This window comes from Arvicanthis niloticus, unplaced genomic scaffold (assembly GCF_011762505.2).
Source record: "Arvicanthis niloticus isolate mArvNil1 unplaced genomic scaffold, mArvNil1.pat.X pat_scaffold_363_arrow_ctg1, whole genome shotgun sequence".
In the NCBI taxonomy this organism is placed as follows: domain Eukaryota; kingdom Metazoa; phylum Chordata; class Mammalia; order Rodentia; family Muridae; genus Arvicanthis; species Arvicanthis niloticus.
The window spans coordinates 30,120-51,793 of record NW_023046015.1 but is presented as its reverse complement, the minus strand read 5'-3'; the positions used below and the strand labels follow the sequence as shown (position 1 = coordinate 51,793).

General features: G+C 47.7%; 1 protein-coding gene across 2 annotated transcripts in view; it reads left to right on the top strand.

Moving 5' to 3' along the window:
* Window positions 1-15,683, top strand: part of LOC117701977 (calpain-9-like) — a 40,383-nt gene extending 24,700 nt beyond the window's left edge. Inside the window, exons 12-20 of one of the 2 annotated variants that reach the window (XM_076706348.1) lie at window positions 2,156-2,192; window positions 3,902-3,982; window positions 5,956-6,013; window positions 8,345-8,409; window positions 8,803-8,871; window positions 9,632-9,710; window positions 12,989-13,106; window positions 14,299-14,355; window positions 15,299-15,683. In XM_076706348.1, coding sequence (XP_076562463.1) covers window positions 2,156-2,192; window positions 3,902-3,982; window positions 5,956-6,013; window positions 8,345-8,409; window positions 8,803-8,871; window positions 9,632-9,710; window positions 12,989-13,106; window positions 14,299-14,320 — 529 coding nt within the window. In that variant the 3' untranslated portion in view covers window positions 14,321-14,355; window positions 15,299-15,683. Of the gene's footprint in view, window positions 1-2,155; window positions 2,193-3,901; window positions 3,983-5,955; window positions 6,014-7,710; window positions 7,938-8,344; window positions 8,410-8,802; window positions 8,872-9,631; window positions 9,711-12,988; window positions 13,107-14,298; window positions 14,356-15,298 lie in introns of those variants that run through there. The other variant, XM_076706349.1, reaches the window with a different exon arrangement.
* The last annotated feature ends 5,991 nt before the right edge of the window (window positions 15,684-21,674 follow it).

Sequence of the window (21,674 nt, the reverse complement as noted above, 5' to 3'; positions counted from 1 at the left end):
TGCTCACTCGGCCTCTTGGACGTAGCTCTTCATTTCTCAGACCTGACTCTTAAGAAGCTTCTAGAATCAGGGGTTCATACGGCGATGCTGGGCATGCTTACTCACGAGATGGGGAGGTGACTGTTGGAAGTTTCCAGAATCACACCATCTTTCAGCTCCCTGATGGGTGTGAACCATTTCACACTGCCACCTCCCGCCATGGAGTGTTAAATAAGGTCTTTTAAAATGAACTTCTCCTATTGCTAACACTTTTCACTGTGGTCAGTGACCTTGTGTGTGGCGCAGGGGAAATGGTTCGTGATATAAGAACTCACTCTTTAATCTGGGGGGAGGGGGAGAACAGCTAGAGCAGGGGTTCTCAACCTGTGGGTCACGACCCCTTTGGGGCTTGAATGACCCTTTCACAGGGGTCACCTAAGACCACTAGAAAACATAAATCATAACAATAGCAAAGTTACAGTTATAAAGTAGCAACAAAATAATCTTATGGTTGTGAGCCACCACAACATGAGGAACTGTGTTAAAGGGTTGCAGCATTAGGAAGGTTGAAAACCACTGAGAATTCCAGATACAGCCCAAGAAGAGACCATGCACAGATCTCTCAAGAGGCTACCCACTCTGCCTTTACCTTCTGTGTAGTGAAGCAGAACAGGACTGGCGGTGGGTAAATGAGGGGGCCCCGGTTGTGAACCGTGGTTGGAGTGAGTTCTCAATGCAGGCACCACCAACAGAAGCAATGAAGCTTTCACATTTCTCCCGCGTTCCCCTGGATGCTGACATGGGTCAAGCATGGATCCCTCAGCATCCATTCTCACAGAACACCTAGATAAGTCCAAGATGACCCTATCCTGTGAGTGGCCAGTACAAAACAGAGCCAGGTGACACCACCTGTTGTCCTCATCAAAATCTCAAATGCTTGATTTTACCAATAAAGACTTGGGAGGTCGATGCTAGCTCAGAGAGGCAGGGAAAGCATCCAGCATCCTCCTCAGCTGATGTCCCAAAAGGAAAAGCAAGGCTCTCTCCTCCGTGCTGTCTCAAAAACCCTTCAAACTGAATGTCCCTCCCTTCCACTTCCTGTGCGTCTCTCCGTTTGCCCTCCTGACTTCCTCTTACTCTCTATGGCTTTTTCTATATTCTCTCCCTGTTACTGGTCACTTGCTCTGCCTCTTAACCTATGGTTAACTTTATTTAATCTTGTTTACAAAAACAAAAAACAAAAACAGAAAGCTCTTGGGATTAAAGGCTCAGCTAAGGCTGAGCCATCCTACAACTAGAAACAGGTATTTCCAATAAATAACACAGCCTTGGGGTTCACAGTGTAATCAAATATCTTGCAACAGCCAACCCTAGGCCTCTTGCTTTTCTATCCCATCAGAGGACTGAAAGTTGAGCCCTGATGGTCCGGCTATGAAGCAGGGCCCAAGCCAGCACTGTGTCTGCTTCCGAGGGGACATACCAAGCTGAGTCTGTTGGTGTGACTCTCGAGCGGGCTCCTAACCATCAGTATTTCTGGAGGGATAATGTCATGTGTCCAGGGAAGGATGAGGGAGGGGATGGTGTCTTGGTTACTTTCCCTGTTGCTGTGATAAAATGTCCTGGCTAGAGCAATTTGAAGTTTTATTTTTAGCTAATAATTCAGGCGTGTGACATGTTGGTGGGGGAGTCAAGACAGCAGAAGCTTGAAGCGTCTGATCATGGCGCGTGTGTAGCCAAGAAGCAGAGAGAGATAAAGGCTGCTGTTCAGCAGGCTGGATCCTTCTGTGCAATTCAGGACCCAACCCAAGAAGGGTGATCACTGGCTGGCAGCATCATCACCCATCTCCTCTGGAGGCAGAGCTTATGGGTTTAGAGATGCCATTATTCCACAGACCACCTGGGGCACCCTCCTCAGAGTGCATCAGGAAAAGAGGGGCACTAATATATCCTCTGGCTTTTAAGCTCTGGATTGCAAGCTTCCTTGGGTTAGGACCATGACAGTCTCTCTCTCTCTGGCACACTGAACAGGGTTGAAATGCTGGGGGTGATATTGATGCAAGGGGGGGGGGTGAATGAAGGACACTGATCAGGTTCTGACAGGCAAGACCCTTTCTGTAGCTCTAGTCCAGTGAGGTGCACATCTACATCTGAGGCTGTGTGCTTTCTACCACTGCAGGGATCTGGACGAGAACATAGACATTGACCTTCCTGAGGTGAGTCCTCTGCCGTGGCTATAGGGGGTGGGGTTCAGCTGAACGTTCTAGAACTCTTCTTCAAACCAATTCAAAATTGAATTCAGCGATGGGCAGTGGCTGCTCCTACCTTTAATCTCAGCACTTGGGAGGCAGAGGCAGGTGGATCTCTATAAGCTCAAGGCCAGCCTGGTCTATAGTGTGAGTGCCAGGACAGCTAGAGTTACACAGAAAAAAACCTTCCTTGAAAAAAAATGAAAGGGGGGAAATTCAGGAGATGATTGCTCATAGCCTGCCTGGTAAGCCCCCTGGTTGACTCTAACCTGGACCCTGTAGCTTCTGCTTCTCATCCCACACAAACCACGGGGCTGGGCAGTGGCCGGGTGAGTTCTTGGAATAACGTTCTGTTGGGTGCCATCTTTCTTTGGGCTTCCCTCTCCCCCCAAGAGACCCTTGCTAATTGTGAAGGCAGTGAAATATCTTCACATTTACTTTATTTAAGAAGATAACCAAGGTGGACCACACTTGTAATTCCTGCACATTGGAAGTGGGGGCAGGAGGATCAGCTAGGTCAGTCTTGGCTACTGGGTGAACTTAAGACCTACTTGGTTGGGATTATGAAACTCTGTCTCAAAATATACACACCTCCAAAAAAGGAAAATAAAGGAAAAAAGGAAGAAAGGAAGAGGAGGGGAATGGAAGAAGAGAGGAAGAAGAAAAGAAAAACGAGGTAGACTGATTTGGGAAACACAGGACTCATTGAGCGGGGCTGTGAGATCTTTAACATGTGTTTAAGATCTATCTATAGACGTGCATATGCCTATGTGATGTAGATATGTCATGAAGTTAGAAGTGGGGCTAACCGGAAAGAGGAAGGGGTCTAGCCTTTAGAGCGGAGGAATTAATAAGGTCAAAAGACTATATAATATGCTTGAATCAAAATGCCATTGTGAAATCCAAAGCTGTATAATGAATGTTTAATATCTGAGGAGCGGGGGAGACACGCTCAGTGCTTCTGAAACAGTCAGAACTTCCTGGGCAGAGCAAACCTGCTTGGGAAGAGCCTGCTGCTCCGTGCTGCCCCCTAGGGCCGCAGTTGATAAATGGGCCAAAATCTACAGCAAAGCAGACCGCCTGTTGTACTGAGCCGTCTGCCTGCTCTGAGTGCTGGAGACAGACTCTTGGTAGGCGACGCTCTATCAAGAGAGACAATGGATCAGGAGATGAGGCTGGAGCATGGCAGCCGTGTGACAAGCTCCCTGTCAGGCCACAAGCACGCCTAACCTTCTCATCCACGTCAGGTGACGGAGTTCCCACTCTGGCCAACTGACATGTGGTCACTCAAGCTGAACTTCACGTCCCCAAGATGAAACCAAGTTGCTCATCTAGCTCTCAGACATCAGGAGATGCCGAGTGAGCCTGGCAGGCCACCTCTGTCCGTGTGACTGGAAGACACCCCCCGCCCCCCAGTGAAAATCTCCGGAGCAGCTTGCTGCTGGCCAGCCTGTTCTGTGCAGGGGATTTCCGGTTCCTTCCTTCTGTTGTGTGGGAACTGAACCGGGCATGGCCTCCCACGTGCTAGCGAAGACCTCTGCTCGCTTTTCCTTCAGGGACAGCATGTGTCCAGTGTGGGCTCTTCTCTTCTGTTATGTATGCGAGAAAGCATGTGTCAGATTTCTCTCTGTGAGCCCTTCTCTGCCCTTTTACACATCCTTGTTTGGCTCTTTCAGCTTCCTAAGCCGACTCCACAGGAGGAGGAAACGGAAGAGGAGCGCCAGTTCCGGGACCTGTTCCGTCGAATTGCTGGCGAGGTAGGACGCAGCTCCCTTGGTCTCCTCCGACCTCCACCCCTGCGCTGACTGAGGGCCTGCTCAGGCTTCCCAGCAGAGGACAGTGACCATGAACAACAGCACCTCCCCAAGCCCTAATTGTCTTGTAAAGCCAGCTCTGGTCCCTGAGAGCCTGAGCACCAACTTGGGGTCAAGTGTCAATCAATTCACCCCTGTTAGGGGTGGGGCTAAGGTTAGGGGTGGGGCTAAAGTTAGAGGTGGGGCTAAGGTTAGGAATGGGACTAAGGTTAGGGGTGGGGCTAAGGTTAGGGGTGGGGCTAAGGTTAGGGGTGGGGCTAAAGTTAGGGGTGGGGCTAAGGTTAGGGTGGGGCCAAGGTTAGGGTTACTCAGATGAGCTCAGAACTGACCCAAAGATCCTTGCTGTAGATCAGAAAGCCTTAATGGGGAGCAAACCTGCTTGGGAAGAGCCTGCTGCTCCGTGCTGCCCCCTAGGGCCGCAGTTTATAAATGGGCCAAAATCTACAGCTCCAAATCACAGCCAATAAAATGCTCTACTAGACTAAAATACTACTCAGGGAGGCACTGTGAGGACCCACTCCCCAGGCCTGGAAGCTTCAGCAGTAGAGTCAGCTGGCATATGTCAAAATCATGCCAACTGTGACCAAGTTCACATGGGTTGGTTCAACCCCCAGGTGTACAGAGGCGCTAGCCAGCCCTCCTTGTGCATAAAAACCACTCAGGTAGCTGGGTGTGGGGGCTCGGGCCTCTCACCAGGGAAGCTGAGACAGGAAGATTTGCAGTGAATATCAGGCTAGCCTGGGCTACCCAGTGAGACCTGGTCTTTAAAAACTAAACAAGGCAAGATGGCTCAGTGAGTGTAAAAGCTGAGACAGGAAGATTTGCAGTGAATATCAGGCTAGCTAGCCTGGGCTACCCAGTGAGACCTGGTCTTTAAAAACTAAACAAGGCAAGATGGCTCAGTGAGTGTAAGTGCTTGCCATGCAAGCCTGGTGACATTGGTTTGGTCCTCAGAACCCAGGTAAAGGTGAAGGACAGAACCAACTCCACAAAGCTGACCTCTGACCTACATACACACAGGCACACACACACCACACATACACAAACCACACACATAACACACAACACATGCAGATACATACACCACACATACACACACCACACACACAAACCACACACACACTCCATATACCTACAAACCACACACCACCCACAAACCATACACACTATAAACACACACATCATAAACACACACAAACCACACACACACTTCATACACACACAAACTACACACACATACACACCACACACACACAAACCACACACCACACACACACAAACCACACACACCACACACAAACCATACACACAGATATGTATACCCCTGACAAACCACACACACACACACACACACTGAACTGCCTGGACATCCTACAACTGTGGGCTCTCTTCCATGGCCCTGGTAAGGCCTGAGTGTATCTCTCACCACCTTTTGCTCTGTGGACACTAGGGCTGGTGAGTATATTACACTGAGGATTCCAAGATTCACCCCTAGAGGTTTTAAATTAACCGTGTCATGGTTAGGTCGTGGTTAACCGTGTCTTAGGTCTTCTGTCTTGACTAGCAGGTGAGACCCCAATATGTGAAGTCTTTTTGGTTCTCTGGGTCCTCCTGTGGAGAGGTACGAGGACCTGCTTGCTCTCCAAAGGTCTTCTGACTCTTTAAAAGTCTCTGGCACCTTTTTGAAGTATTCTCAGAGAATATTGCATCTTTATGGGAATGGTCAGCTTGTTTTACCCTTTCCTGAGTCTTTCCAGGTTGCTATCTCCCCTGGGGTGGCTGGCCATTTCCTGAGAAACCAATGGGTTGCAGTTACCATGGAGGTGAACTCAGCTCCCAGCACAGCGTCCCTGGGGCCATTCTCTCCCCAAGCCAATTGTCAAGGATCATAAAGAGCGATTGTCTCCGCTCCACAGGACATGGAGGTGTCGGCAGAGGACCTTGAACGTGTTCTAAATGCTGTTCTGCAGAAGAGTAAGTGTCTTCCCATGGGGACAGGGCTCCCTGGAGAGGAGGAGTGACCACCCTGTCAGGGCTCTCCCAGGCTCTGCTCCTTGCTCACCGTGGCTGACGTCCATGTGTATGCAGACCGTTGAATCTGGTCTCATTGCTTAGTTCCTAACTGCGACACGGATGCAGCTTCCCGTAGAGTGTTCTATAGACTTTTCTACAGAAAAGCTAGTGGCAAAGATAAAAATCATTGCACCTCATCACCCCCAAGAAACCACTGTCATTGTGTGTGTGTGGTCTGTGCTCTGCAGATGTGAATGTGTGTACACATGTGTATGTGTGTGTTGCCTGTGCTGTCTGTGTGCACTTGTGTATACATATTTGTGTTCTCATATGTGTACATGTATCTGTGTTTGCATGTGTATACAAGGTCCATTTTTACCACAGCAGTCACTTCCTAGTCCATTCTCCCCAGCTTCTGGGAGCCTCTCATCTGCTTTCTGCCTCAGACTTACTATACTGGACATTTTATATCAAAGGATCATACATCATGTAGTTGTTACTGGATTCTTATAGTAGCATACTGTTTAGTGTATGTGTGTGTCAGTAAGTGTGAGTGTGAGTTTGCACTACTGTGTGTGTGTGTGTAAGAGTGAGTGTGTGTATGTATGTAATATGTGAATGTGTGAGTGTGTATGTGTGAGTGTGTGGGGGTGTGTATGTGAGTGTATGAGAGTGATTATATGTGTGTGTGTGAGTTTGCATGAGTGTGTGTATGTGTGTGTGAGTGTGTATGTTAGTGTGTGTATGTGAGTTTGCATGAGTGTGTGTATGTGTGTGTGAGTGTGTGTCTGTATGTGTGTGTGTGTGTTAGTGTGTGTGAGTGTGTGTGAGTTCGAGTGTGTGTGCATGTTTGTGTTGTTCACATGTACAGGTATGCACTGACATGTAGAGCCAGAGTACAATTTCAGATATGGCTCCTCGGGCCATTGGCCTTGTTTTGTATGTTTGAACAGACCTGGGACTCACCAAGTAAACTAGCCTGGCCAGCCAGTGAGTTCCCAGATCCCAGATCCTCAGTGCTGAGATCAAAGTCCAAGCCAGTGCTCCAGCTTTTTCTGTTTTCTGGAGGACTGAGTGCAGGTCTTCATGCTTATGAGACAGGCACTCCATTGATGACGCCACCTCCCTAGCCCTTGGTTTTATTTGTTGAGACAGAGTCTGGCTAAATACCTACCTAGACTGGCCTCAAATTTATATTCTTCCAGCCCCAAAATCTTGAGTGTTAAGATTACAGGCATGTGGTACACCCAGCTACCACAGTGTTTTTGAGGTTCCACCAGATGGATATGAATATCAAATTTCTTTGGCAGTTTGGGGGGAGGGGTTACTATTTGTTTTGTTTGAAACCAGGTCTCACTTGGGCTTGGGCTAGCCTGGAGCTTGCTACGCTGTAGACCAGGCTGGCCTCTGCCTCTGCCTCCATAGTGTTGGGATTATAAGCATGCACTGCCACATTTATCTCTTTAGTAATTTAAAATCCCGCCCATTGAACTTTAGGAGCTGGTCATTAAAGTGCACTTGGGAAATAGTGGAATATTGTGTGGTTGTAATCTATCATGTTAATATTCTTGACTAGCCATTTATATAATTCTCTCTCTCTCTCTCTCTCTCTCTCTCTCTCTCTCTCTCTCTCTCTCTCTCTCTCTCTTTTGAGACAGGTCTTCTTTGTGTAGCCCTGGCTATCCTAAAAGTTGTTCTGTAATCCAGGCTGGCTTCAGATCCTTCTGCCTCTGCCTCCCAAGTGCAGAATTATGAGTATTATGACCACTGCCTGGCATAATTTCTAAATAATATTTGCAGTTATAACCAGGATGATGATTGGACTGGAGAGATGGTTCAGTGGTTAAGGGCACTTGCTGCTCTTGCAGAGGACCAGACTTGGGTTCCCAGCGACCAGAGTTGGCCTGTTCATAATCTCCTATAACTCCAGCTCTGGGGGATCTGATGCCCCTTTCTGGCCTCTGCAGGGACCTTCAGGCACCTGAGCATACACATATGCAAACGAACCACATACATGCCAGTTAAAGGAAAACGAATCTTTAATAAGCAGACATGGTAAAATCTTGGGATGCCTAATGCTAAAGTAAATATATGGGAACAGCCCATCCCTAAGGCTTTCTGAACAGATTGCAAACTTTCCTTCTGGAAGTCCAGCCCCTGCTCTCAACATCCTAAGGCAGTGTCCACGTCACGGTCCCAGAAAGCCTGATCTGCCTACACTACTGGGCTCCTAGAAGAAAGGAAGATAGGTTTGTCTTATCAGGGTCATTGACCACACCTATGTAATTGCAGAAACGGCCCTCAAGTTCAAGAGGCTGAGCCTGCTGTCCTGCAGAAACATCATCTCTCTGATGGATGTATCCTTCCAGCAGGTGCACAGGTCCCTCTGGGCAGAGGAGTCCTTTGGGACTCACTCTCCTGGGACTGGCACTATAGCTCTAAGAAGAGGGAGGCTTTGTCAACCTAACTAGGGTTGGGTCAGGATTAACAGAGCCAGGACGATGCAGTAGAGGGTTTCTGAATGGATCTGGGGTTTCCCCTAAGGGAATGATGACTCTGCTTTCTGGCCTTGTAAATATTCAGGTGCCCCATATTGCCTTCCATTTGCCCTCCTCAGAGGTTCTGTCTCCAGGTTATTCTCCCAGGGCCCCAAATCTGTTACACCACACAGCCCTGGCCTCCTCCTGTGATCCCAGAGCTGAGTTCCTACAAGGATTTCGAGTTGAAAGACCCTTAGCTCCTGTGGTCAGACCAATGGCAACGGGAAGCTGGAGTTTGAAGAGTTTCGGGTCTTCTGGGATAAGCTGAAGCACTGGATGGTATGTGATCTGGCTCAGACGCCCAGCAGAGCCAGGCAAAGACCTAGGCTACAGGCTGAGTGCTGTTGGGAGGGAGTCAAGGAACCACAGTGAGTCCTGATGCAGGCAGAGGTACCACGGTGCTTCCAGCCAGAAGGGAAGGAGTGGACCTATGGGTGGAAGTAGAGCTACAGTGTGAGACCCAAACTCCTCAGCACCACAGGGAAGAAAAGAGGGCCTGTGGGCTGGAGGTGTGGCTAAGTTGGTAGCGTGCTTACATAGCATGCGTGAAACCCTGGGGCTGATCCCCAGTGTGAGACTAGTCATGGTGAGGCACATCCATAATCCCCACACTCAAGGACCAAGGACTCTCATCTTTGTAGGGGCAAACGGATCAGAAGTTTAAGGTAACCCTCTGCTACTTAGAGAGCTGGAGGCTAGACTGGGCTACATGAGACCCTGTCAGAGAGGAAAAGAAGGAAGAAAGGAAGGAAGGAAGGAAGGAAGGAAGGAAGGAAGGAGGGAGAGAGAGAGAGAAAAAAAGAGAGAGAAGAAGAAGAAGAAGAAGAAGAAGAAGAAGAAGAAGAAGAAGAAGAAGAAGAAGAAGAAGAAGAAGAAGAAGAAGAAGAAGAAGAAGGAGAAAGAGGAAAGGAAAGGAAGGGAAGAGAAAGGTCTGGGTCCAACCTTGTTTGTTTAGAAGGCAGCTGTCACCCCTGGGTAGCCGCCAACTATCATTGGTCCCTGGGCTTTGACTTCTCAATGCTCTACCCCCTGGCTGCAGGACCTGTTTCTCCGGTTCGATGTGGACAAGTCTGGCACCATGTCTTCCTATGAGTTGCGGACGGCACTGAAAGCTGCAGGTAAAGAGACAAGTCAGATGTGTATTCCGGCTGCCGCTTCCATGTTTGTATGTAAGTGGGGCAACAAGCTGTAAAGCCAGAAAGACCGTGAGAAAGAGGAGGAAACAAGGATGCTGTGGAGGCCAAGTGGACACGTGACAGGCATGGGGAGAGGAGTCCCAGTGGGGAGGGGGAGGTGCAAGGGGAAATGGGGGAGGGGAGAAGGTACAGGAAGAGAATCAACATCAAAAACCTGAACTGGGCTCAATGGCGACTGAGGTTGGCCCACCATGCGGAGTTCTAAACAGTCATTTTCCGCTGTCCACAGCAGAAGGCACAACGCAGCGTGACACCTCAGGCCCTTTGTGAAGAGCAGTGTCATAAACATCAGACAGTGCCTGATTCTCTTAGGGTCTTGTGACCCCATTTTCCAGGACAGAATAAATTGAGCAGGGAAGTACCGAGCCTTTGCAGTCCTAAGTTGATATGGGAGGAGTGGCTCACGTTCCTTGGTCCCATGGATGCAGCTGTCCGGGTTTAGGAATGGCTGAGGCCAGGCATGATGTGCGTACTCCAGAGACAGTGCCCTGAGCCGGACCAGCCTCCACCTCTGGTGAAACTGGAGGAATGAGTGGGAAGACCCCTGCTGCACTTCCAAATGCTCCTGTTAACATGTGGACAGATATGCACTCAGAGTTAACGTAGGGACAGAATACCACCTCCAAACCACGGATTGGGACGCAGAGTGATGAAAGCCAGACCCAGATGAAATTCCCACTCATCCAAACCATCTGAGTGTCTTAGTTAGGGTTTCCATTGCTGTGAAGAGACACCATGACCAAAGCAACTCTTATAAAGGACAACATTTAATTGGGGCTGGCTTACAGGTTCAGAGGTTCAGTCCATTATCATCAAGGTGGGAGCATGGCAGCATCCAGGCAGGCATGGTGCAGGAGGAGCTGAGAGTTCTACATCTTGTTCCGAAGACAGACAGGAGAGAAGACTGACTTCCAGGCAGCTAGGACAAAGGTCTTAACGCCCATGCCCACAGTGATACACTTCCTCCAACAAAGCCACACATACTTCAACAAGGTCACACCTCCAAATAATGCCACTTCCTGGGCCAAGCATATTTAAATCACCACACTGACAAATATGGAAAATGAAGGCTGAAGAAGAGGAGCCTTGGCCCGTGGTGGCCAGGCCATGTCCAGGGCCACACTGGCCCCCGGTGTGCACAGCTCAAGCATGATGTAAGGAATGAGCCCCTACACAGCAACCCTCACTGAGGGCCCAGTCCCTTAGGAGATATCTACAATACAGATACAATAAGATACCTACAGTACAGATACAATAAGATATCTACAGTACAGATACAATAAGATATTTACAATACAGATACAATACAATAAAATATCTACAATACAGATACAATAAGATATCTACAATACAGATACAATAAGATATCTACAGTACAGATACAATAAGATATCTACAATACAGATACAATACAATAAGATATCTACAATACAGATACAATAAGATATCTACAGTACAGATACAATAAGATATCTACAGTACAGATACAATAAGATATCTACAATACAGATACAATAAGATATCTACAGTACAGATACAATAAGATATCTACAGTACAGATACAATAAGATATCTACAATACAGATACAATACAATAAGATATCTACAATACAGATACAATAAGATATCTACAGTACAGATACAATAAGATATCTACAGTACAGATACAATAAGATATCTACAGTACAGATACAATAAGATATCTACAATACAGATACAATACAATAAGATATCTACAATACAGATACAATAAGATATCTACAATACAGATACAATAAGATATCTACAGTACAGATACAATAAGATATCTACAGTACAGATACAATAAGATATCTACAATACAGATACAATACAATAAGATATCTACAATACAGATACAATAAGATATCTACAGTACAGATACAATAAGATATCTACAGTACAGATACAATAAGATATCTACAATACAGATACAATACAATAAGATATCTACAATACAGATACAATAAGATATCTACAGTACAGATACAATAAGATATCTACAGTACAGATACAATAAGATATCTACAGTACAGATACAATAAGATATCTACAATACAGATACAATACAATAAGATATCTACAATACAGATACAATAAGATATCTACAATACAGATACAATAAGATATCTACAGTACAGATACAATAAGATATCTACAGTACAGATACAATAAGATATCTACAATACAGATACAATACAATAAGATATCTACAATACAGATACAATAAGATATCTACAATACAGATACAATAAGATATCTACAGTACAGATACAATAAGATATCTACAGTACAGATACAATAAGATATCTACAATACAGATACAATACACTAAGATATCTACAATACAGATAAATAAGATATCTACAAATACAGTACAATAAGATATCTACAAAAGGATCTTAAGGATTACTTTTTTTTTTTTACAGTCCAGTCATTACCCTCCTCCTGGTCCACCCTCCCACAGTTTCTCATCCCACTCACTTCTCCTCCCTCCCATCTTCAAAAGGATGTCCCCACCTCAACCCCAGTCCCCTCCTGATCTTAAGGATCTTTAAGAAATACCACTGGGGGCTGGAGAGATGGCTCAGTGGTTAAGAGCACTGACTGCTCTTCCAGAGGTCCTGAGTTCAATTCCCAGCAACCACATGGTGGCTCACAACCATCTGTAATGGGATCTGATGCCCTTTTCTGGGGTGTCTGAAGACATCGACAGTGTACTCATATAAAATAAATAAATAAGTAAATAAATAAATAAATCTTGAAAGAAAGACAGACAGAAAGAAAGAAAGACCGACCAGTGGACTGGGGAGATGACCACACTAGCCCAAGGACCTGGGTTCAATCCCAGAGCTCATGTAAGATAAGTAAGGCATGCTAGCCTGTACTTGTAATCTCAGCACTGGAGAGACAGAGACAGGAGGATCCCTAAAATTTGCTAGCCTAGCCTACTTGGCAAGTGCCAGACCAGTAAGGAGGGGGAGGGGTGACCCTGAGGAATGATAGCTGTCTTTGACCTCTGACCTCCACCTACACTTTTGCACATGGACATCCACATGAACACGTGCACACAGGCTTTGCACACGGAATAATTCACTTCTGCACCTCTGGAGGTCCCAGAGACGTCGGCTTTACCATTGGGCTCAGCCATGGCAGGTGCTGAGTCTCCTGTCTCTCTGCAGGCTTTCAGCTGAGTGGCCACCTCCTGCAGCTGATCGTCCTAAGGTATGCAGATGAGAGCCTCCAGCTGGATTTCGATGACTACCTCAACTGCCTGGTGCGACTGGAGAATGCGAGCCGTGAGTGTACAGGGAGCCCTGAGTGTGAGGGAGAGTGACCTTGGACCCCTGGGAGTAGGGAGTGCCCAGCTCAGGATCTCCAGTCACCACTGATCAGTACATAAGAACCTGGGGGAAAGAAGGCAGATCTAGGACATGGAGGACCACTGTGGATGTCTGCACAGACACCTGTGCCCTGTGGTCAGCTGAGAGATGCAATATAGCCCTGTGGTTGCACACCAACAGGCTGTGAAGGGCTATGAGTGGACAGGTTTTGCTCCTCCTACTGAGGAAAGGTCAGGTCCCCTCACAAAACCCAGAATGAGAAGTCTCTGTCCTTTGCCTGCTCTCCCTGAAAGCCCCAGACACAGACCCAGCCATTTAAACAGGGTCTGCTATACAAGTGAGATGGAAGGCTTGTGTGCAGTACTCTACAGAGGAGGTTCACTGTCACACTCTCTCCCAAAATAGCCCTGAAGGGTGGCCAAATGCGTCCAGGGCAGCTCAGTCACTCCACTGTCCCTTCAGCTGCAAACAAACATGTCCCAGTGTCTTGTGGTTCTATAATTGCCATGCATTTTACACACCTAGAAATTTACACACCTGCACAGCCATGGGATGCCCAGTTCATAGTGAAGTGTTCAGTGTGATGACAGGATGTTGTCACCATTGCTTGAGGGACTCAGCATCCAAGCAGGTCCATGCTGCATTTGTGTTCTCTCTCTGTCTTTCTGTCTCTGTCTTTCTGTCTCTGTCTCTCCCTCTTTCTGTCTCTCTCTGTCTCTCTCTGTCTTTCTGTCTCTGTTTTTGTCTGTCTGTCTCTCTCTCACTCTGTCTCTCAGTCTCTCTGTCTGTGTCTCTCTCTGTCTCTCTCCTTCGTGCTCTCGCTTTCTCTCTCTCTCTCTCTCTCTCTCTCTCTTTCTCTCTCTCTCTCTCTCTCTTGCTCTGGGATAGCCCCTCCTCCACCTTGCTAATCAAGGTTTGGCTGTATCTCTTCTGGAGGTGGGAACCTGAAGTCCAGAGAAGACAGTCCCTTCTCAGGTCACCCAGGTCAGGAATTGAAGCCTTTCAATGGTCTCCATCCTGCCAGGCAGTGAATCTGATCTCCACTAGAGGGAGCAGCTACCCACAGATTTCCTAGTGGTCCAGGAGCCTTTAAACCTACTCAGGGGTCTGGCTCCACTGTGACGCTTCCTCCCTCCCACTCACCAGGGGTGTTCCAGTCTCTCAGTGTGAAGAACAAGGACTTCATCCATCTCAACATAAACGAGGTATGGCCAAGCAGACCCTAGCCAGGGCCCAGCAGAGTATGAACAGTGTAGAGGCTGGTGTTTCTGTCCGCTTGGCAGTCAGCATAATCAGTGCTGTAATCCTGTGAACTGTGGGTGTCTTCATTGCCCTGGGGTCTGCTCATGCTATCCCCAAGAAAGAGGGTGTGGAGGAAACAGAACGTTCCATATAAACATGACCAAGCCTGGCGAGAAGGGAGAAATGAGATGCTTCCAGATGCTTCGGCAGCTTGCTTGCTCACAAGGAGACTGAGCCACAACCCTGCCTCCCTTCCCTTCAGCTCCACCATGGTAGAGGGTCAGCTTTCTCTGAAAAGCAAGCCCAACTCACACTACACTGCCCAAGATGTCTCTGTAAAGCTGTCCCCTCCACAAGGACAAAACACATCTTATCCCTCTGTCCTATCTGCCCTCTACTGAAAGTTCTCTTAGCCTTTGTCAAGGTTTGTCTGACTGGAGAGATGTGCCTACCTCACAAGCATGAGGCATGTCTGAACCCACCCCTCCCCCACCATAGCCCATGTAAAAAGCCGAGTTGAAGGCATGTATCTGTAATTCCAGTGCTGTGTGGGGGCTGAGGCAGGTGGATCTCTGAAGCTCACTGGCCAGCCAGTGTGGTCAATTGATGAGCTGCAGGTTCAGTGAGAGACTTTGTCTCAAAGTATAAGATGTCGAGGAAGATGCCTGATATCAAGCTCTGGTCTGCATACACATGCAGACGTGCTCGCATACATAAAATAATTATGTATGCGACACGCCCAGCAATCTGTTTTAATTTAAATTTTAAATAAATGGTTTCGTGTTGAGTCAGAAGCTTATATTTGTACAAGATGACCAGCAGAGTTTTTGCAACATACACAAACCGAGGCCACTCCTCGGTTGCTAGGCTGGGTTTCCTAAGCCTCGTCTCTCTCTTTACTTCCAGTTCATCAGTTTGACCATGAACATCTGAGGTTGCACAGATCTGATACCGTCTGCTCCTCTGAGACTCAGCTTCTGGACCACGAAGCTCAGAGGGCCATCCTCTGATGTTGGAGGGCCATCCCTCCCACTGCTTTCTCCTCAACTCTTACCCGCCTCTCCGTCGTGATTTAGAAGAATCTAAAGGGATTGGCTGTGTTCTCTGATTCTGTGGGGCTTCTTGTAAGATGATCGCTCCACAAGAACTCATGGTACCACCTGTGTCTGTGCTCTGGCCTGAGGTTGCTGTATGCTCCTCCCCCCACTGCCCCTCCCCCACCAGTCGGTCCTTCGATGTTCCAGTCCTGGCTTCCGAGTGCTCCAATCATGCTATTAAAACACACACACGATGTTTTTCTTTATTTTCTTTATTCAAGGGGAAGTTAGTGAAAATGTTTATCTCAGATGGAGGGATCAGAGCCTGCTGGTGCTGAGAGCCTAAGGTGCCACGGAGTAACACGGAAATTATTCTGCTTACTACTATGGGAGACTGATGGCACTACTGTGTGCGTGTGTGTGTGTGTGTGTGTGTGTGTGTGTGTGTGTGTGTGTGTTGGAGGACAACCTCCTCGGGTGTCCATTCCTCAGGCACCAGCCACCTTGCCTTTTAAATATATTTTAATTATTATCTTTGGAATCGCATGCATACATGCTTATCTGTGTGTAGGTGCACGTGAATTCAGTTTTCCTGAGAAGCCAGAAGAGAATGTCAGATCCCTGTAGCTGAAGTCACTGGCTCTTGTGAACTGTGACATGTGCTAAAAACTGAACTGAGGCTCTGCAAGAACAGAGAATTTTGACCTTTACCTGCCGAGCCATCTCTCCGGCCTCTGCACCTTGAGGTTTTGTTTGTTACTGTTTTTGGTTTGGGTTTGGTTTTGGTGGTGGTGGTGTGTGTATGTATGTGTGTGTGTGTGTTTTATTGTTGAGGCAGGGTCTTTTGCTGGCCTGGAACTCACTAGGTGAGCTAGGCTGGCTAAGCCAATGAGTCTGGGGAATCTGTCTGTCTCCGCCTCCCTAGAGCTGGGCTCACAAGTAAGTACACACCACTGCCTTTGCCTTTTTATAAATATGTAAGAATGTGTGCATGAATACAGATGGCTGAGGAGTCCAGGAGGGAGCATGGATTCCCTGGAGCAGGAACAGATTACAGGGAGTTGTGACCCACCTGCAGAGCATGCTGGACACCACCAGAAACTGCAAGAGCAGTACATACTTTTCTTTCTTTCTCTCTCTCTCTCTCTCTCTCTCTTTCTCTCTCTCTCTCTCTCTCTTTCTTTCTTTCTTTCTTTCTTCTTTGACAAAGTCTCTGGCTGGCCTCAGACTCACAAAGATCCTCCTGCCTCTGCCTCCCCAGTGCTGGGATTTAAGGCGTACACCACCAGGCCTCACTGGCAATATTATTCCTAACCCACGAGCCATCTTTCCAGCCAGCATTACTTTTTTAACAACTCTCCTGTTGGAGAAATGATAGAGTGGTTCAGAGCATAAGCTGTTCTGCCAAAGTCTCAGCACTACAGTCACCTGCCACCAACTTCCTGCCCACAGCGTGGTCTGTAGGCTTGACTCTCCTCACAGCCCTGTGGTCAGATCTGAAGAACATGAACCTGAGGTATAGAAATTGTTGGATGTCTCCATAGGTCCTGACACTTGAGCCCCTGGGTGTCTCTATAGGTCCTTACATCAAATCCTCCGGGTATCTCTATAGGTTCTTACACTGAGTCCCCCTGGGTGTCTCCATAGGTCCTTACACTGAATCCCCTGGGTATCTCTATAGGTCCTTACAGTGAAATCTCTGGGTGTCTTTATAGATCCTTACACTGAATCCTCTGGGCTCTGTCTGATGTAACTAACATACAGAACCAGCTCCTGGAATTCAAAACTTAGAGCTAGCTCCAAACTCCCCCAACCCTGTCACCTCAGAGCCTTGTGGTCCAATGAGAGGCCAAGGCTTCAGAAACACAGAGCGTGTGACTCAGGCGAGGGTACCAAACTCACTGGTGCCAGCCCAATTCAGGGCCCTGAGTCTTTTGATAAAACAAAGCCTTATTCTACTGACAGCCAAGAATGCCTGCCAACTACCAGTGGGGAGGCCGCCTACCACCACAGTTGTGAGTCAGTAGTAGGGTGTGTTGGCTACCAGTGCCATGGGGCATGTTCCCAGCTCCCTGGGCCTTTCAGAAGGGATAAAAGGAAGGGAAGAGAGAGGTCAAGAGATTCCCATGGTACCTGAACTGCATTGGAACACTCCTGGGGACAAAGCTTGGCTTACTGTCTGCAGGGCTATGCCCTGAGGGGAAGTTTTGTTTCTTTTCATGAGGGGGACCAACCAGGCAGGCACTGGAGCCTCTGGGAGCAAATACAAGATAGCACAACAGAAACAGCTCTGGATCGAGTGTGCCTGTGCCCTCTGAGACTTGTACCACATCTTTCTGAGGTCCTCAAGGGCCCTGGCTTGAAGGCCAAGCCAGGTGGCGTCTCCTAGTCTAATTGAGCCATGGAGATGCTGGGAAGAGGGAGAAGAGAATGACCCCATTCCCAGATAGCTCGGAGTTCTGACAAGGGAAGATGTCTAAAGAGCTGACCCTATCACACACAGCCTGGCTTCCAGAAGCTTCTTAACTCTCTTCCTATCATGGCTCTGGGAACTGCTGTCTTAGGAGTTTGCCACATCCTGCATACTCTGTGGACTTAGCCAGGTTTCTTAGCCCCCAGGGTCTACCTCTTACACTCTGGGATTTGTCCCCATGGTCAGTTCTCAGCATACCTCATCAGTGACAGTGCCAGCCACTTGAAAGGGGGACTATCAGTGGGATCCATGTGAGGTCTGCGGCTCCAGCTGCCAACTAAGTCCCAACTAACTCTGGGACACTGACACTTTTTGAACGCGGCTGTCCCCTGCCTCCAGCCCCTCTGTATGGTCTCCTTGGCATGCTCGTTTGTCTTTGCCCAGCATACTGGACACGCCTCTCAGCCTCACATTCCTGGTTAAGGGTCCTATAGCTTCAGTCACTATTGTGCTGTTCTTCTCCAGTGTCTGGGCTTCTGCACTCCTTGTCTGAACACCACGGGAGAGAGGTGTGTCCCCTGTCACCCTGTGGAGTCACACTGAACACCTCTGCTTTAGGCTCTACTCCTTAGTTTTTGAGTCAGAATCTCTCACTAAACTTGAAGCTTTCCATTTGAGCTAGGTTGACCAGCCAATGAACACTCAAATCCACTTGGCTCTACCCCAAGTGCCAGGGTTATAGCTTTTTATGCGTGTGCTGGGGATCGAACTTAGGGCCTCAGGCTTGCATGGCAAGCACTTTACCTCTGAGCCATCTTCCCAGACCCGTCATCTCCACCTTTTTAATATTTTGTAGTAAGGATTAAATTCAACACAGGAAACCTTGGGGACACGTTGAAACCACAAGTCAATACAAGGTGTTGCTTCTAGATGGTTCTTTTCTTCTTTTAGTCGATCAAAGGTGTTGCCCCATTTTCTCGTGGCTCACAACATTTCTGATGAGAAATCTGTTGTAATCCTTACTTATGTTCTGTAGTGAACAGTGTTTCCCTGTGGGCAGGACTTCCCAGGACATCGCTACTTTGTTGCAGTATGATTGATATACTCCTGTCTGTCTGTACCTGCATGTTCCTCTCAACCCCCCCCCACCCTCTTAACTTATGGGATTTATTAAAATTGTTGCTTCTTTCAAGCATTTTTCTTTAATTTCTCCACTTATGCTTCAGGCAATTCTGGGTGTGCAGATACATAAAAGCGCTTGATCTGTTAGCTGGCTTGTATGCGATTTTATTTTATTTTATTTTATTTTACGTGTTGTGTTTGGCTGAATTGATGGATGTATGCATGTGATCATTGCCTGCAGGGTTCAGAAGAGGGCGTTGGATCTCCTAGAACTGAATTTGCAGATGGTTGCCAGCAGCCATGTGGGTGCTGGGAATTGAACCTGGGTCCTCTGCAAAAGCAGCAAGTGCTCTTAACAGCTGAGCCAAACCAATAGCCCTCACTTGTTTTTTTTGTTTTTGTTTTTTTTTTTTTTTTTTCCGGTGTTCTACTATGTAACTTTTCTGTAATTATTCATCTGCCTCTCATTCCATCTTGCTCATTTTCTCACCTCAGTCCTGTGGTTTCCATCGCTCCAGGTTCAGCTTAGCTTTTCCCTGTCCCCGTTCCACCTTCCCCCTGGCTTTGTGAGCACAGGGGACCCTGTAGAAACCCCTTTTTACATTCTTGTCTCTTAACCCATGCTTTGGGTCAGTTCTAATGATTGATTTCCCCTCAGTATGGGCTGTGTCTTCCTGCTTTCTCTGCATAAATGGGCATTTTTATTGACTGAATCTTACCTTGGTTGCTAAATCCTTCCCTGTTCCCATAAATATTCTCTGGTTCTTCAAGGACACAGGTGACTGGAAACCAGCACAATCACTCTCCATCTTGATTTTAGGTTTTGCCACCTGGGACAACCACAGCATCTACTTTTGGGTTCATTTCCTCATTGCTGAGCCCACACAGAAAAATCCAGTATAACGTGATAGGGTTAAGGTCTCTAATCTTTTATATACTTTAATTGTGTGTGTGTGCTCCTGAGTGAATACAGGAGGTCTTGGAGATGAGAGGAGGGTGTTAGATCCTCTAGAACCAAAGTTACAGGTATTTATGACCACCACATGGATGCTGGGAACAGAATTTGGGTCTTCTCCAGCCTCCCCCGCTTAAGACAGATTTTTATAGCCAATCAGGAACTTATGACATAGTTGATAATGACCTTGAAATTCTGATCCTCTCCCCACTAACTTCTAAGTGCTAGCATCACAGACAAATATTTCCAAGCCTGGGTTCCATGGTGTGGGGCTCAAACCCAGGGCTTTGCACACTCAAATCAAGCTCTTCCTGACAACCAAGCTACAGCTCTTGCCCTAAAGGTCTGTAATTTTTAATTTCCCTTTTCAGGCAATACAGTATTTTCGGTGTCCTAGGATCAGGGTCTGAAGGCCTTAGAGACCACTGCTAAGCCTAATGGATGCTTTATTTACCCCAAGTTTATTTCTGTCCCCTTCATTAGAAATGCTGCCTCTCACTAGTCCACACTTCCTGCTGCATCAAGACAAATGGAAACTGCCTTAGCTGGATCAGTTCTGCCTCTGCTCAAATGCTGTGCTGTCTCACCATCAGGTCAGAAAAAGAAGGCTTTTCTCTGATTGACAAGCCCTCACAGGGAGCAGGCTATCAACATACTGTAGTTTATAGATCCCTCCCTGGGTCCTGTCGAGTATGGGAAGGCGGGTCTCATTGTGATTGCCTCTTCTGCCCTCTTAGGATATGGAAGTGGAATCGGTGCACAGAGGGCTGCAGCCAAGGGATGACCAAAGAGCCCGATGTATTTGCTGATGGGAAGACTGAGGGCAAGCACTGTTCAAGTTGGAGCCGTAGACGCATCGTCTCTAAAGGAGACGCCTTTAGGCTGAAAATTGGAGGGCTGAGAAAGCTGCAGGCTAGCCTCTGCTACAGCTGTGGAAGGGCTCAACCTGAAGGGGAATAGTTCAAGCAGTGTTCTAAAGACTAGCACACAGACAGGAGGTGGATGGGAAGAAGGGAGCCCCCTCCATGGGTCTCTGGACCTCCCTCCCGGCCACTTGATGGCAGAGCCTCATAGCTCTGCAGCTGGCAAAGCAAGGGTGGGATTTGTAGAGAATATCTCCATAGGAGCAGGGAGTGAAGGGAGGCTGAGAATTGGCTCTTCAGAGTGAGACCCCTTCAGAGCGAGGCCTCTAATACTGGGCCTCCAGGCTGCTCAGCCTGTTCAGCAAGAACCCTCCCACAGGCATGTTTGACCACCCCCCATTTCAGATCAATTTCCTCCTCTAATGTCCCCTAGATGACATCTGTCCCCTCCAGCCTGCTGGCTTACTTCAGCTAGCATGCCCCTTCCTGCTAATATTTCCTCTCAGTAATTTTCCAGGTCCTGACCATCCACCTCACGCTACCCCTGGGCTGTAAACTCTCACTTTTCCTTCTTTGAATTTGGAGAGGAGCTCAGTGTCCTCTCTGAGGTAACACCCCACGGCACAATCCCCATGGCACAATCCCTACAGCAAAGCCTGGTTTCCGGGGAGTCTGCGAGGCTGTCTTTAACAAGTACCAGGGACAGCCATTTACCTTACCTCCCAGCTGAAACTCCATTCCTCCGGTGGTGCCTTGTTTTTGTGCCCTGAGGTTTTTGTGCCCTGAGATTGCTAATGCCAGACTCTACTCAAAAGGGGAGACACACGGCTGTCAGTGCACAGCCTCCTTCCCGGATCCTTATTTATAAGACTTTTGTTTTCCAAACTAAAAG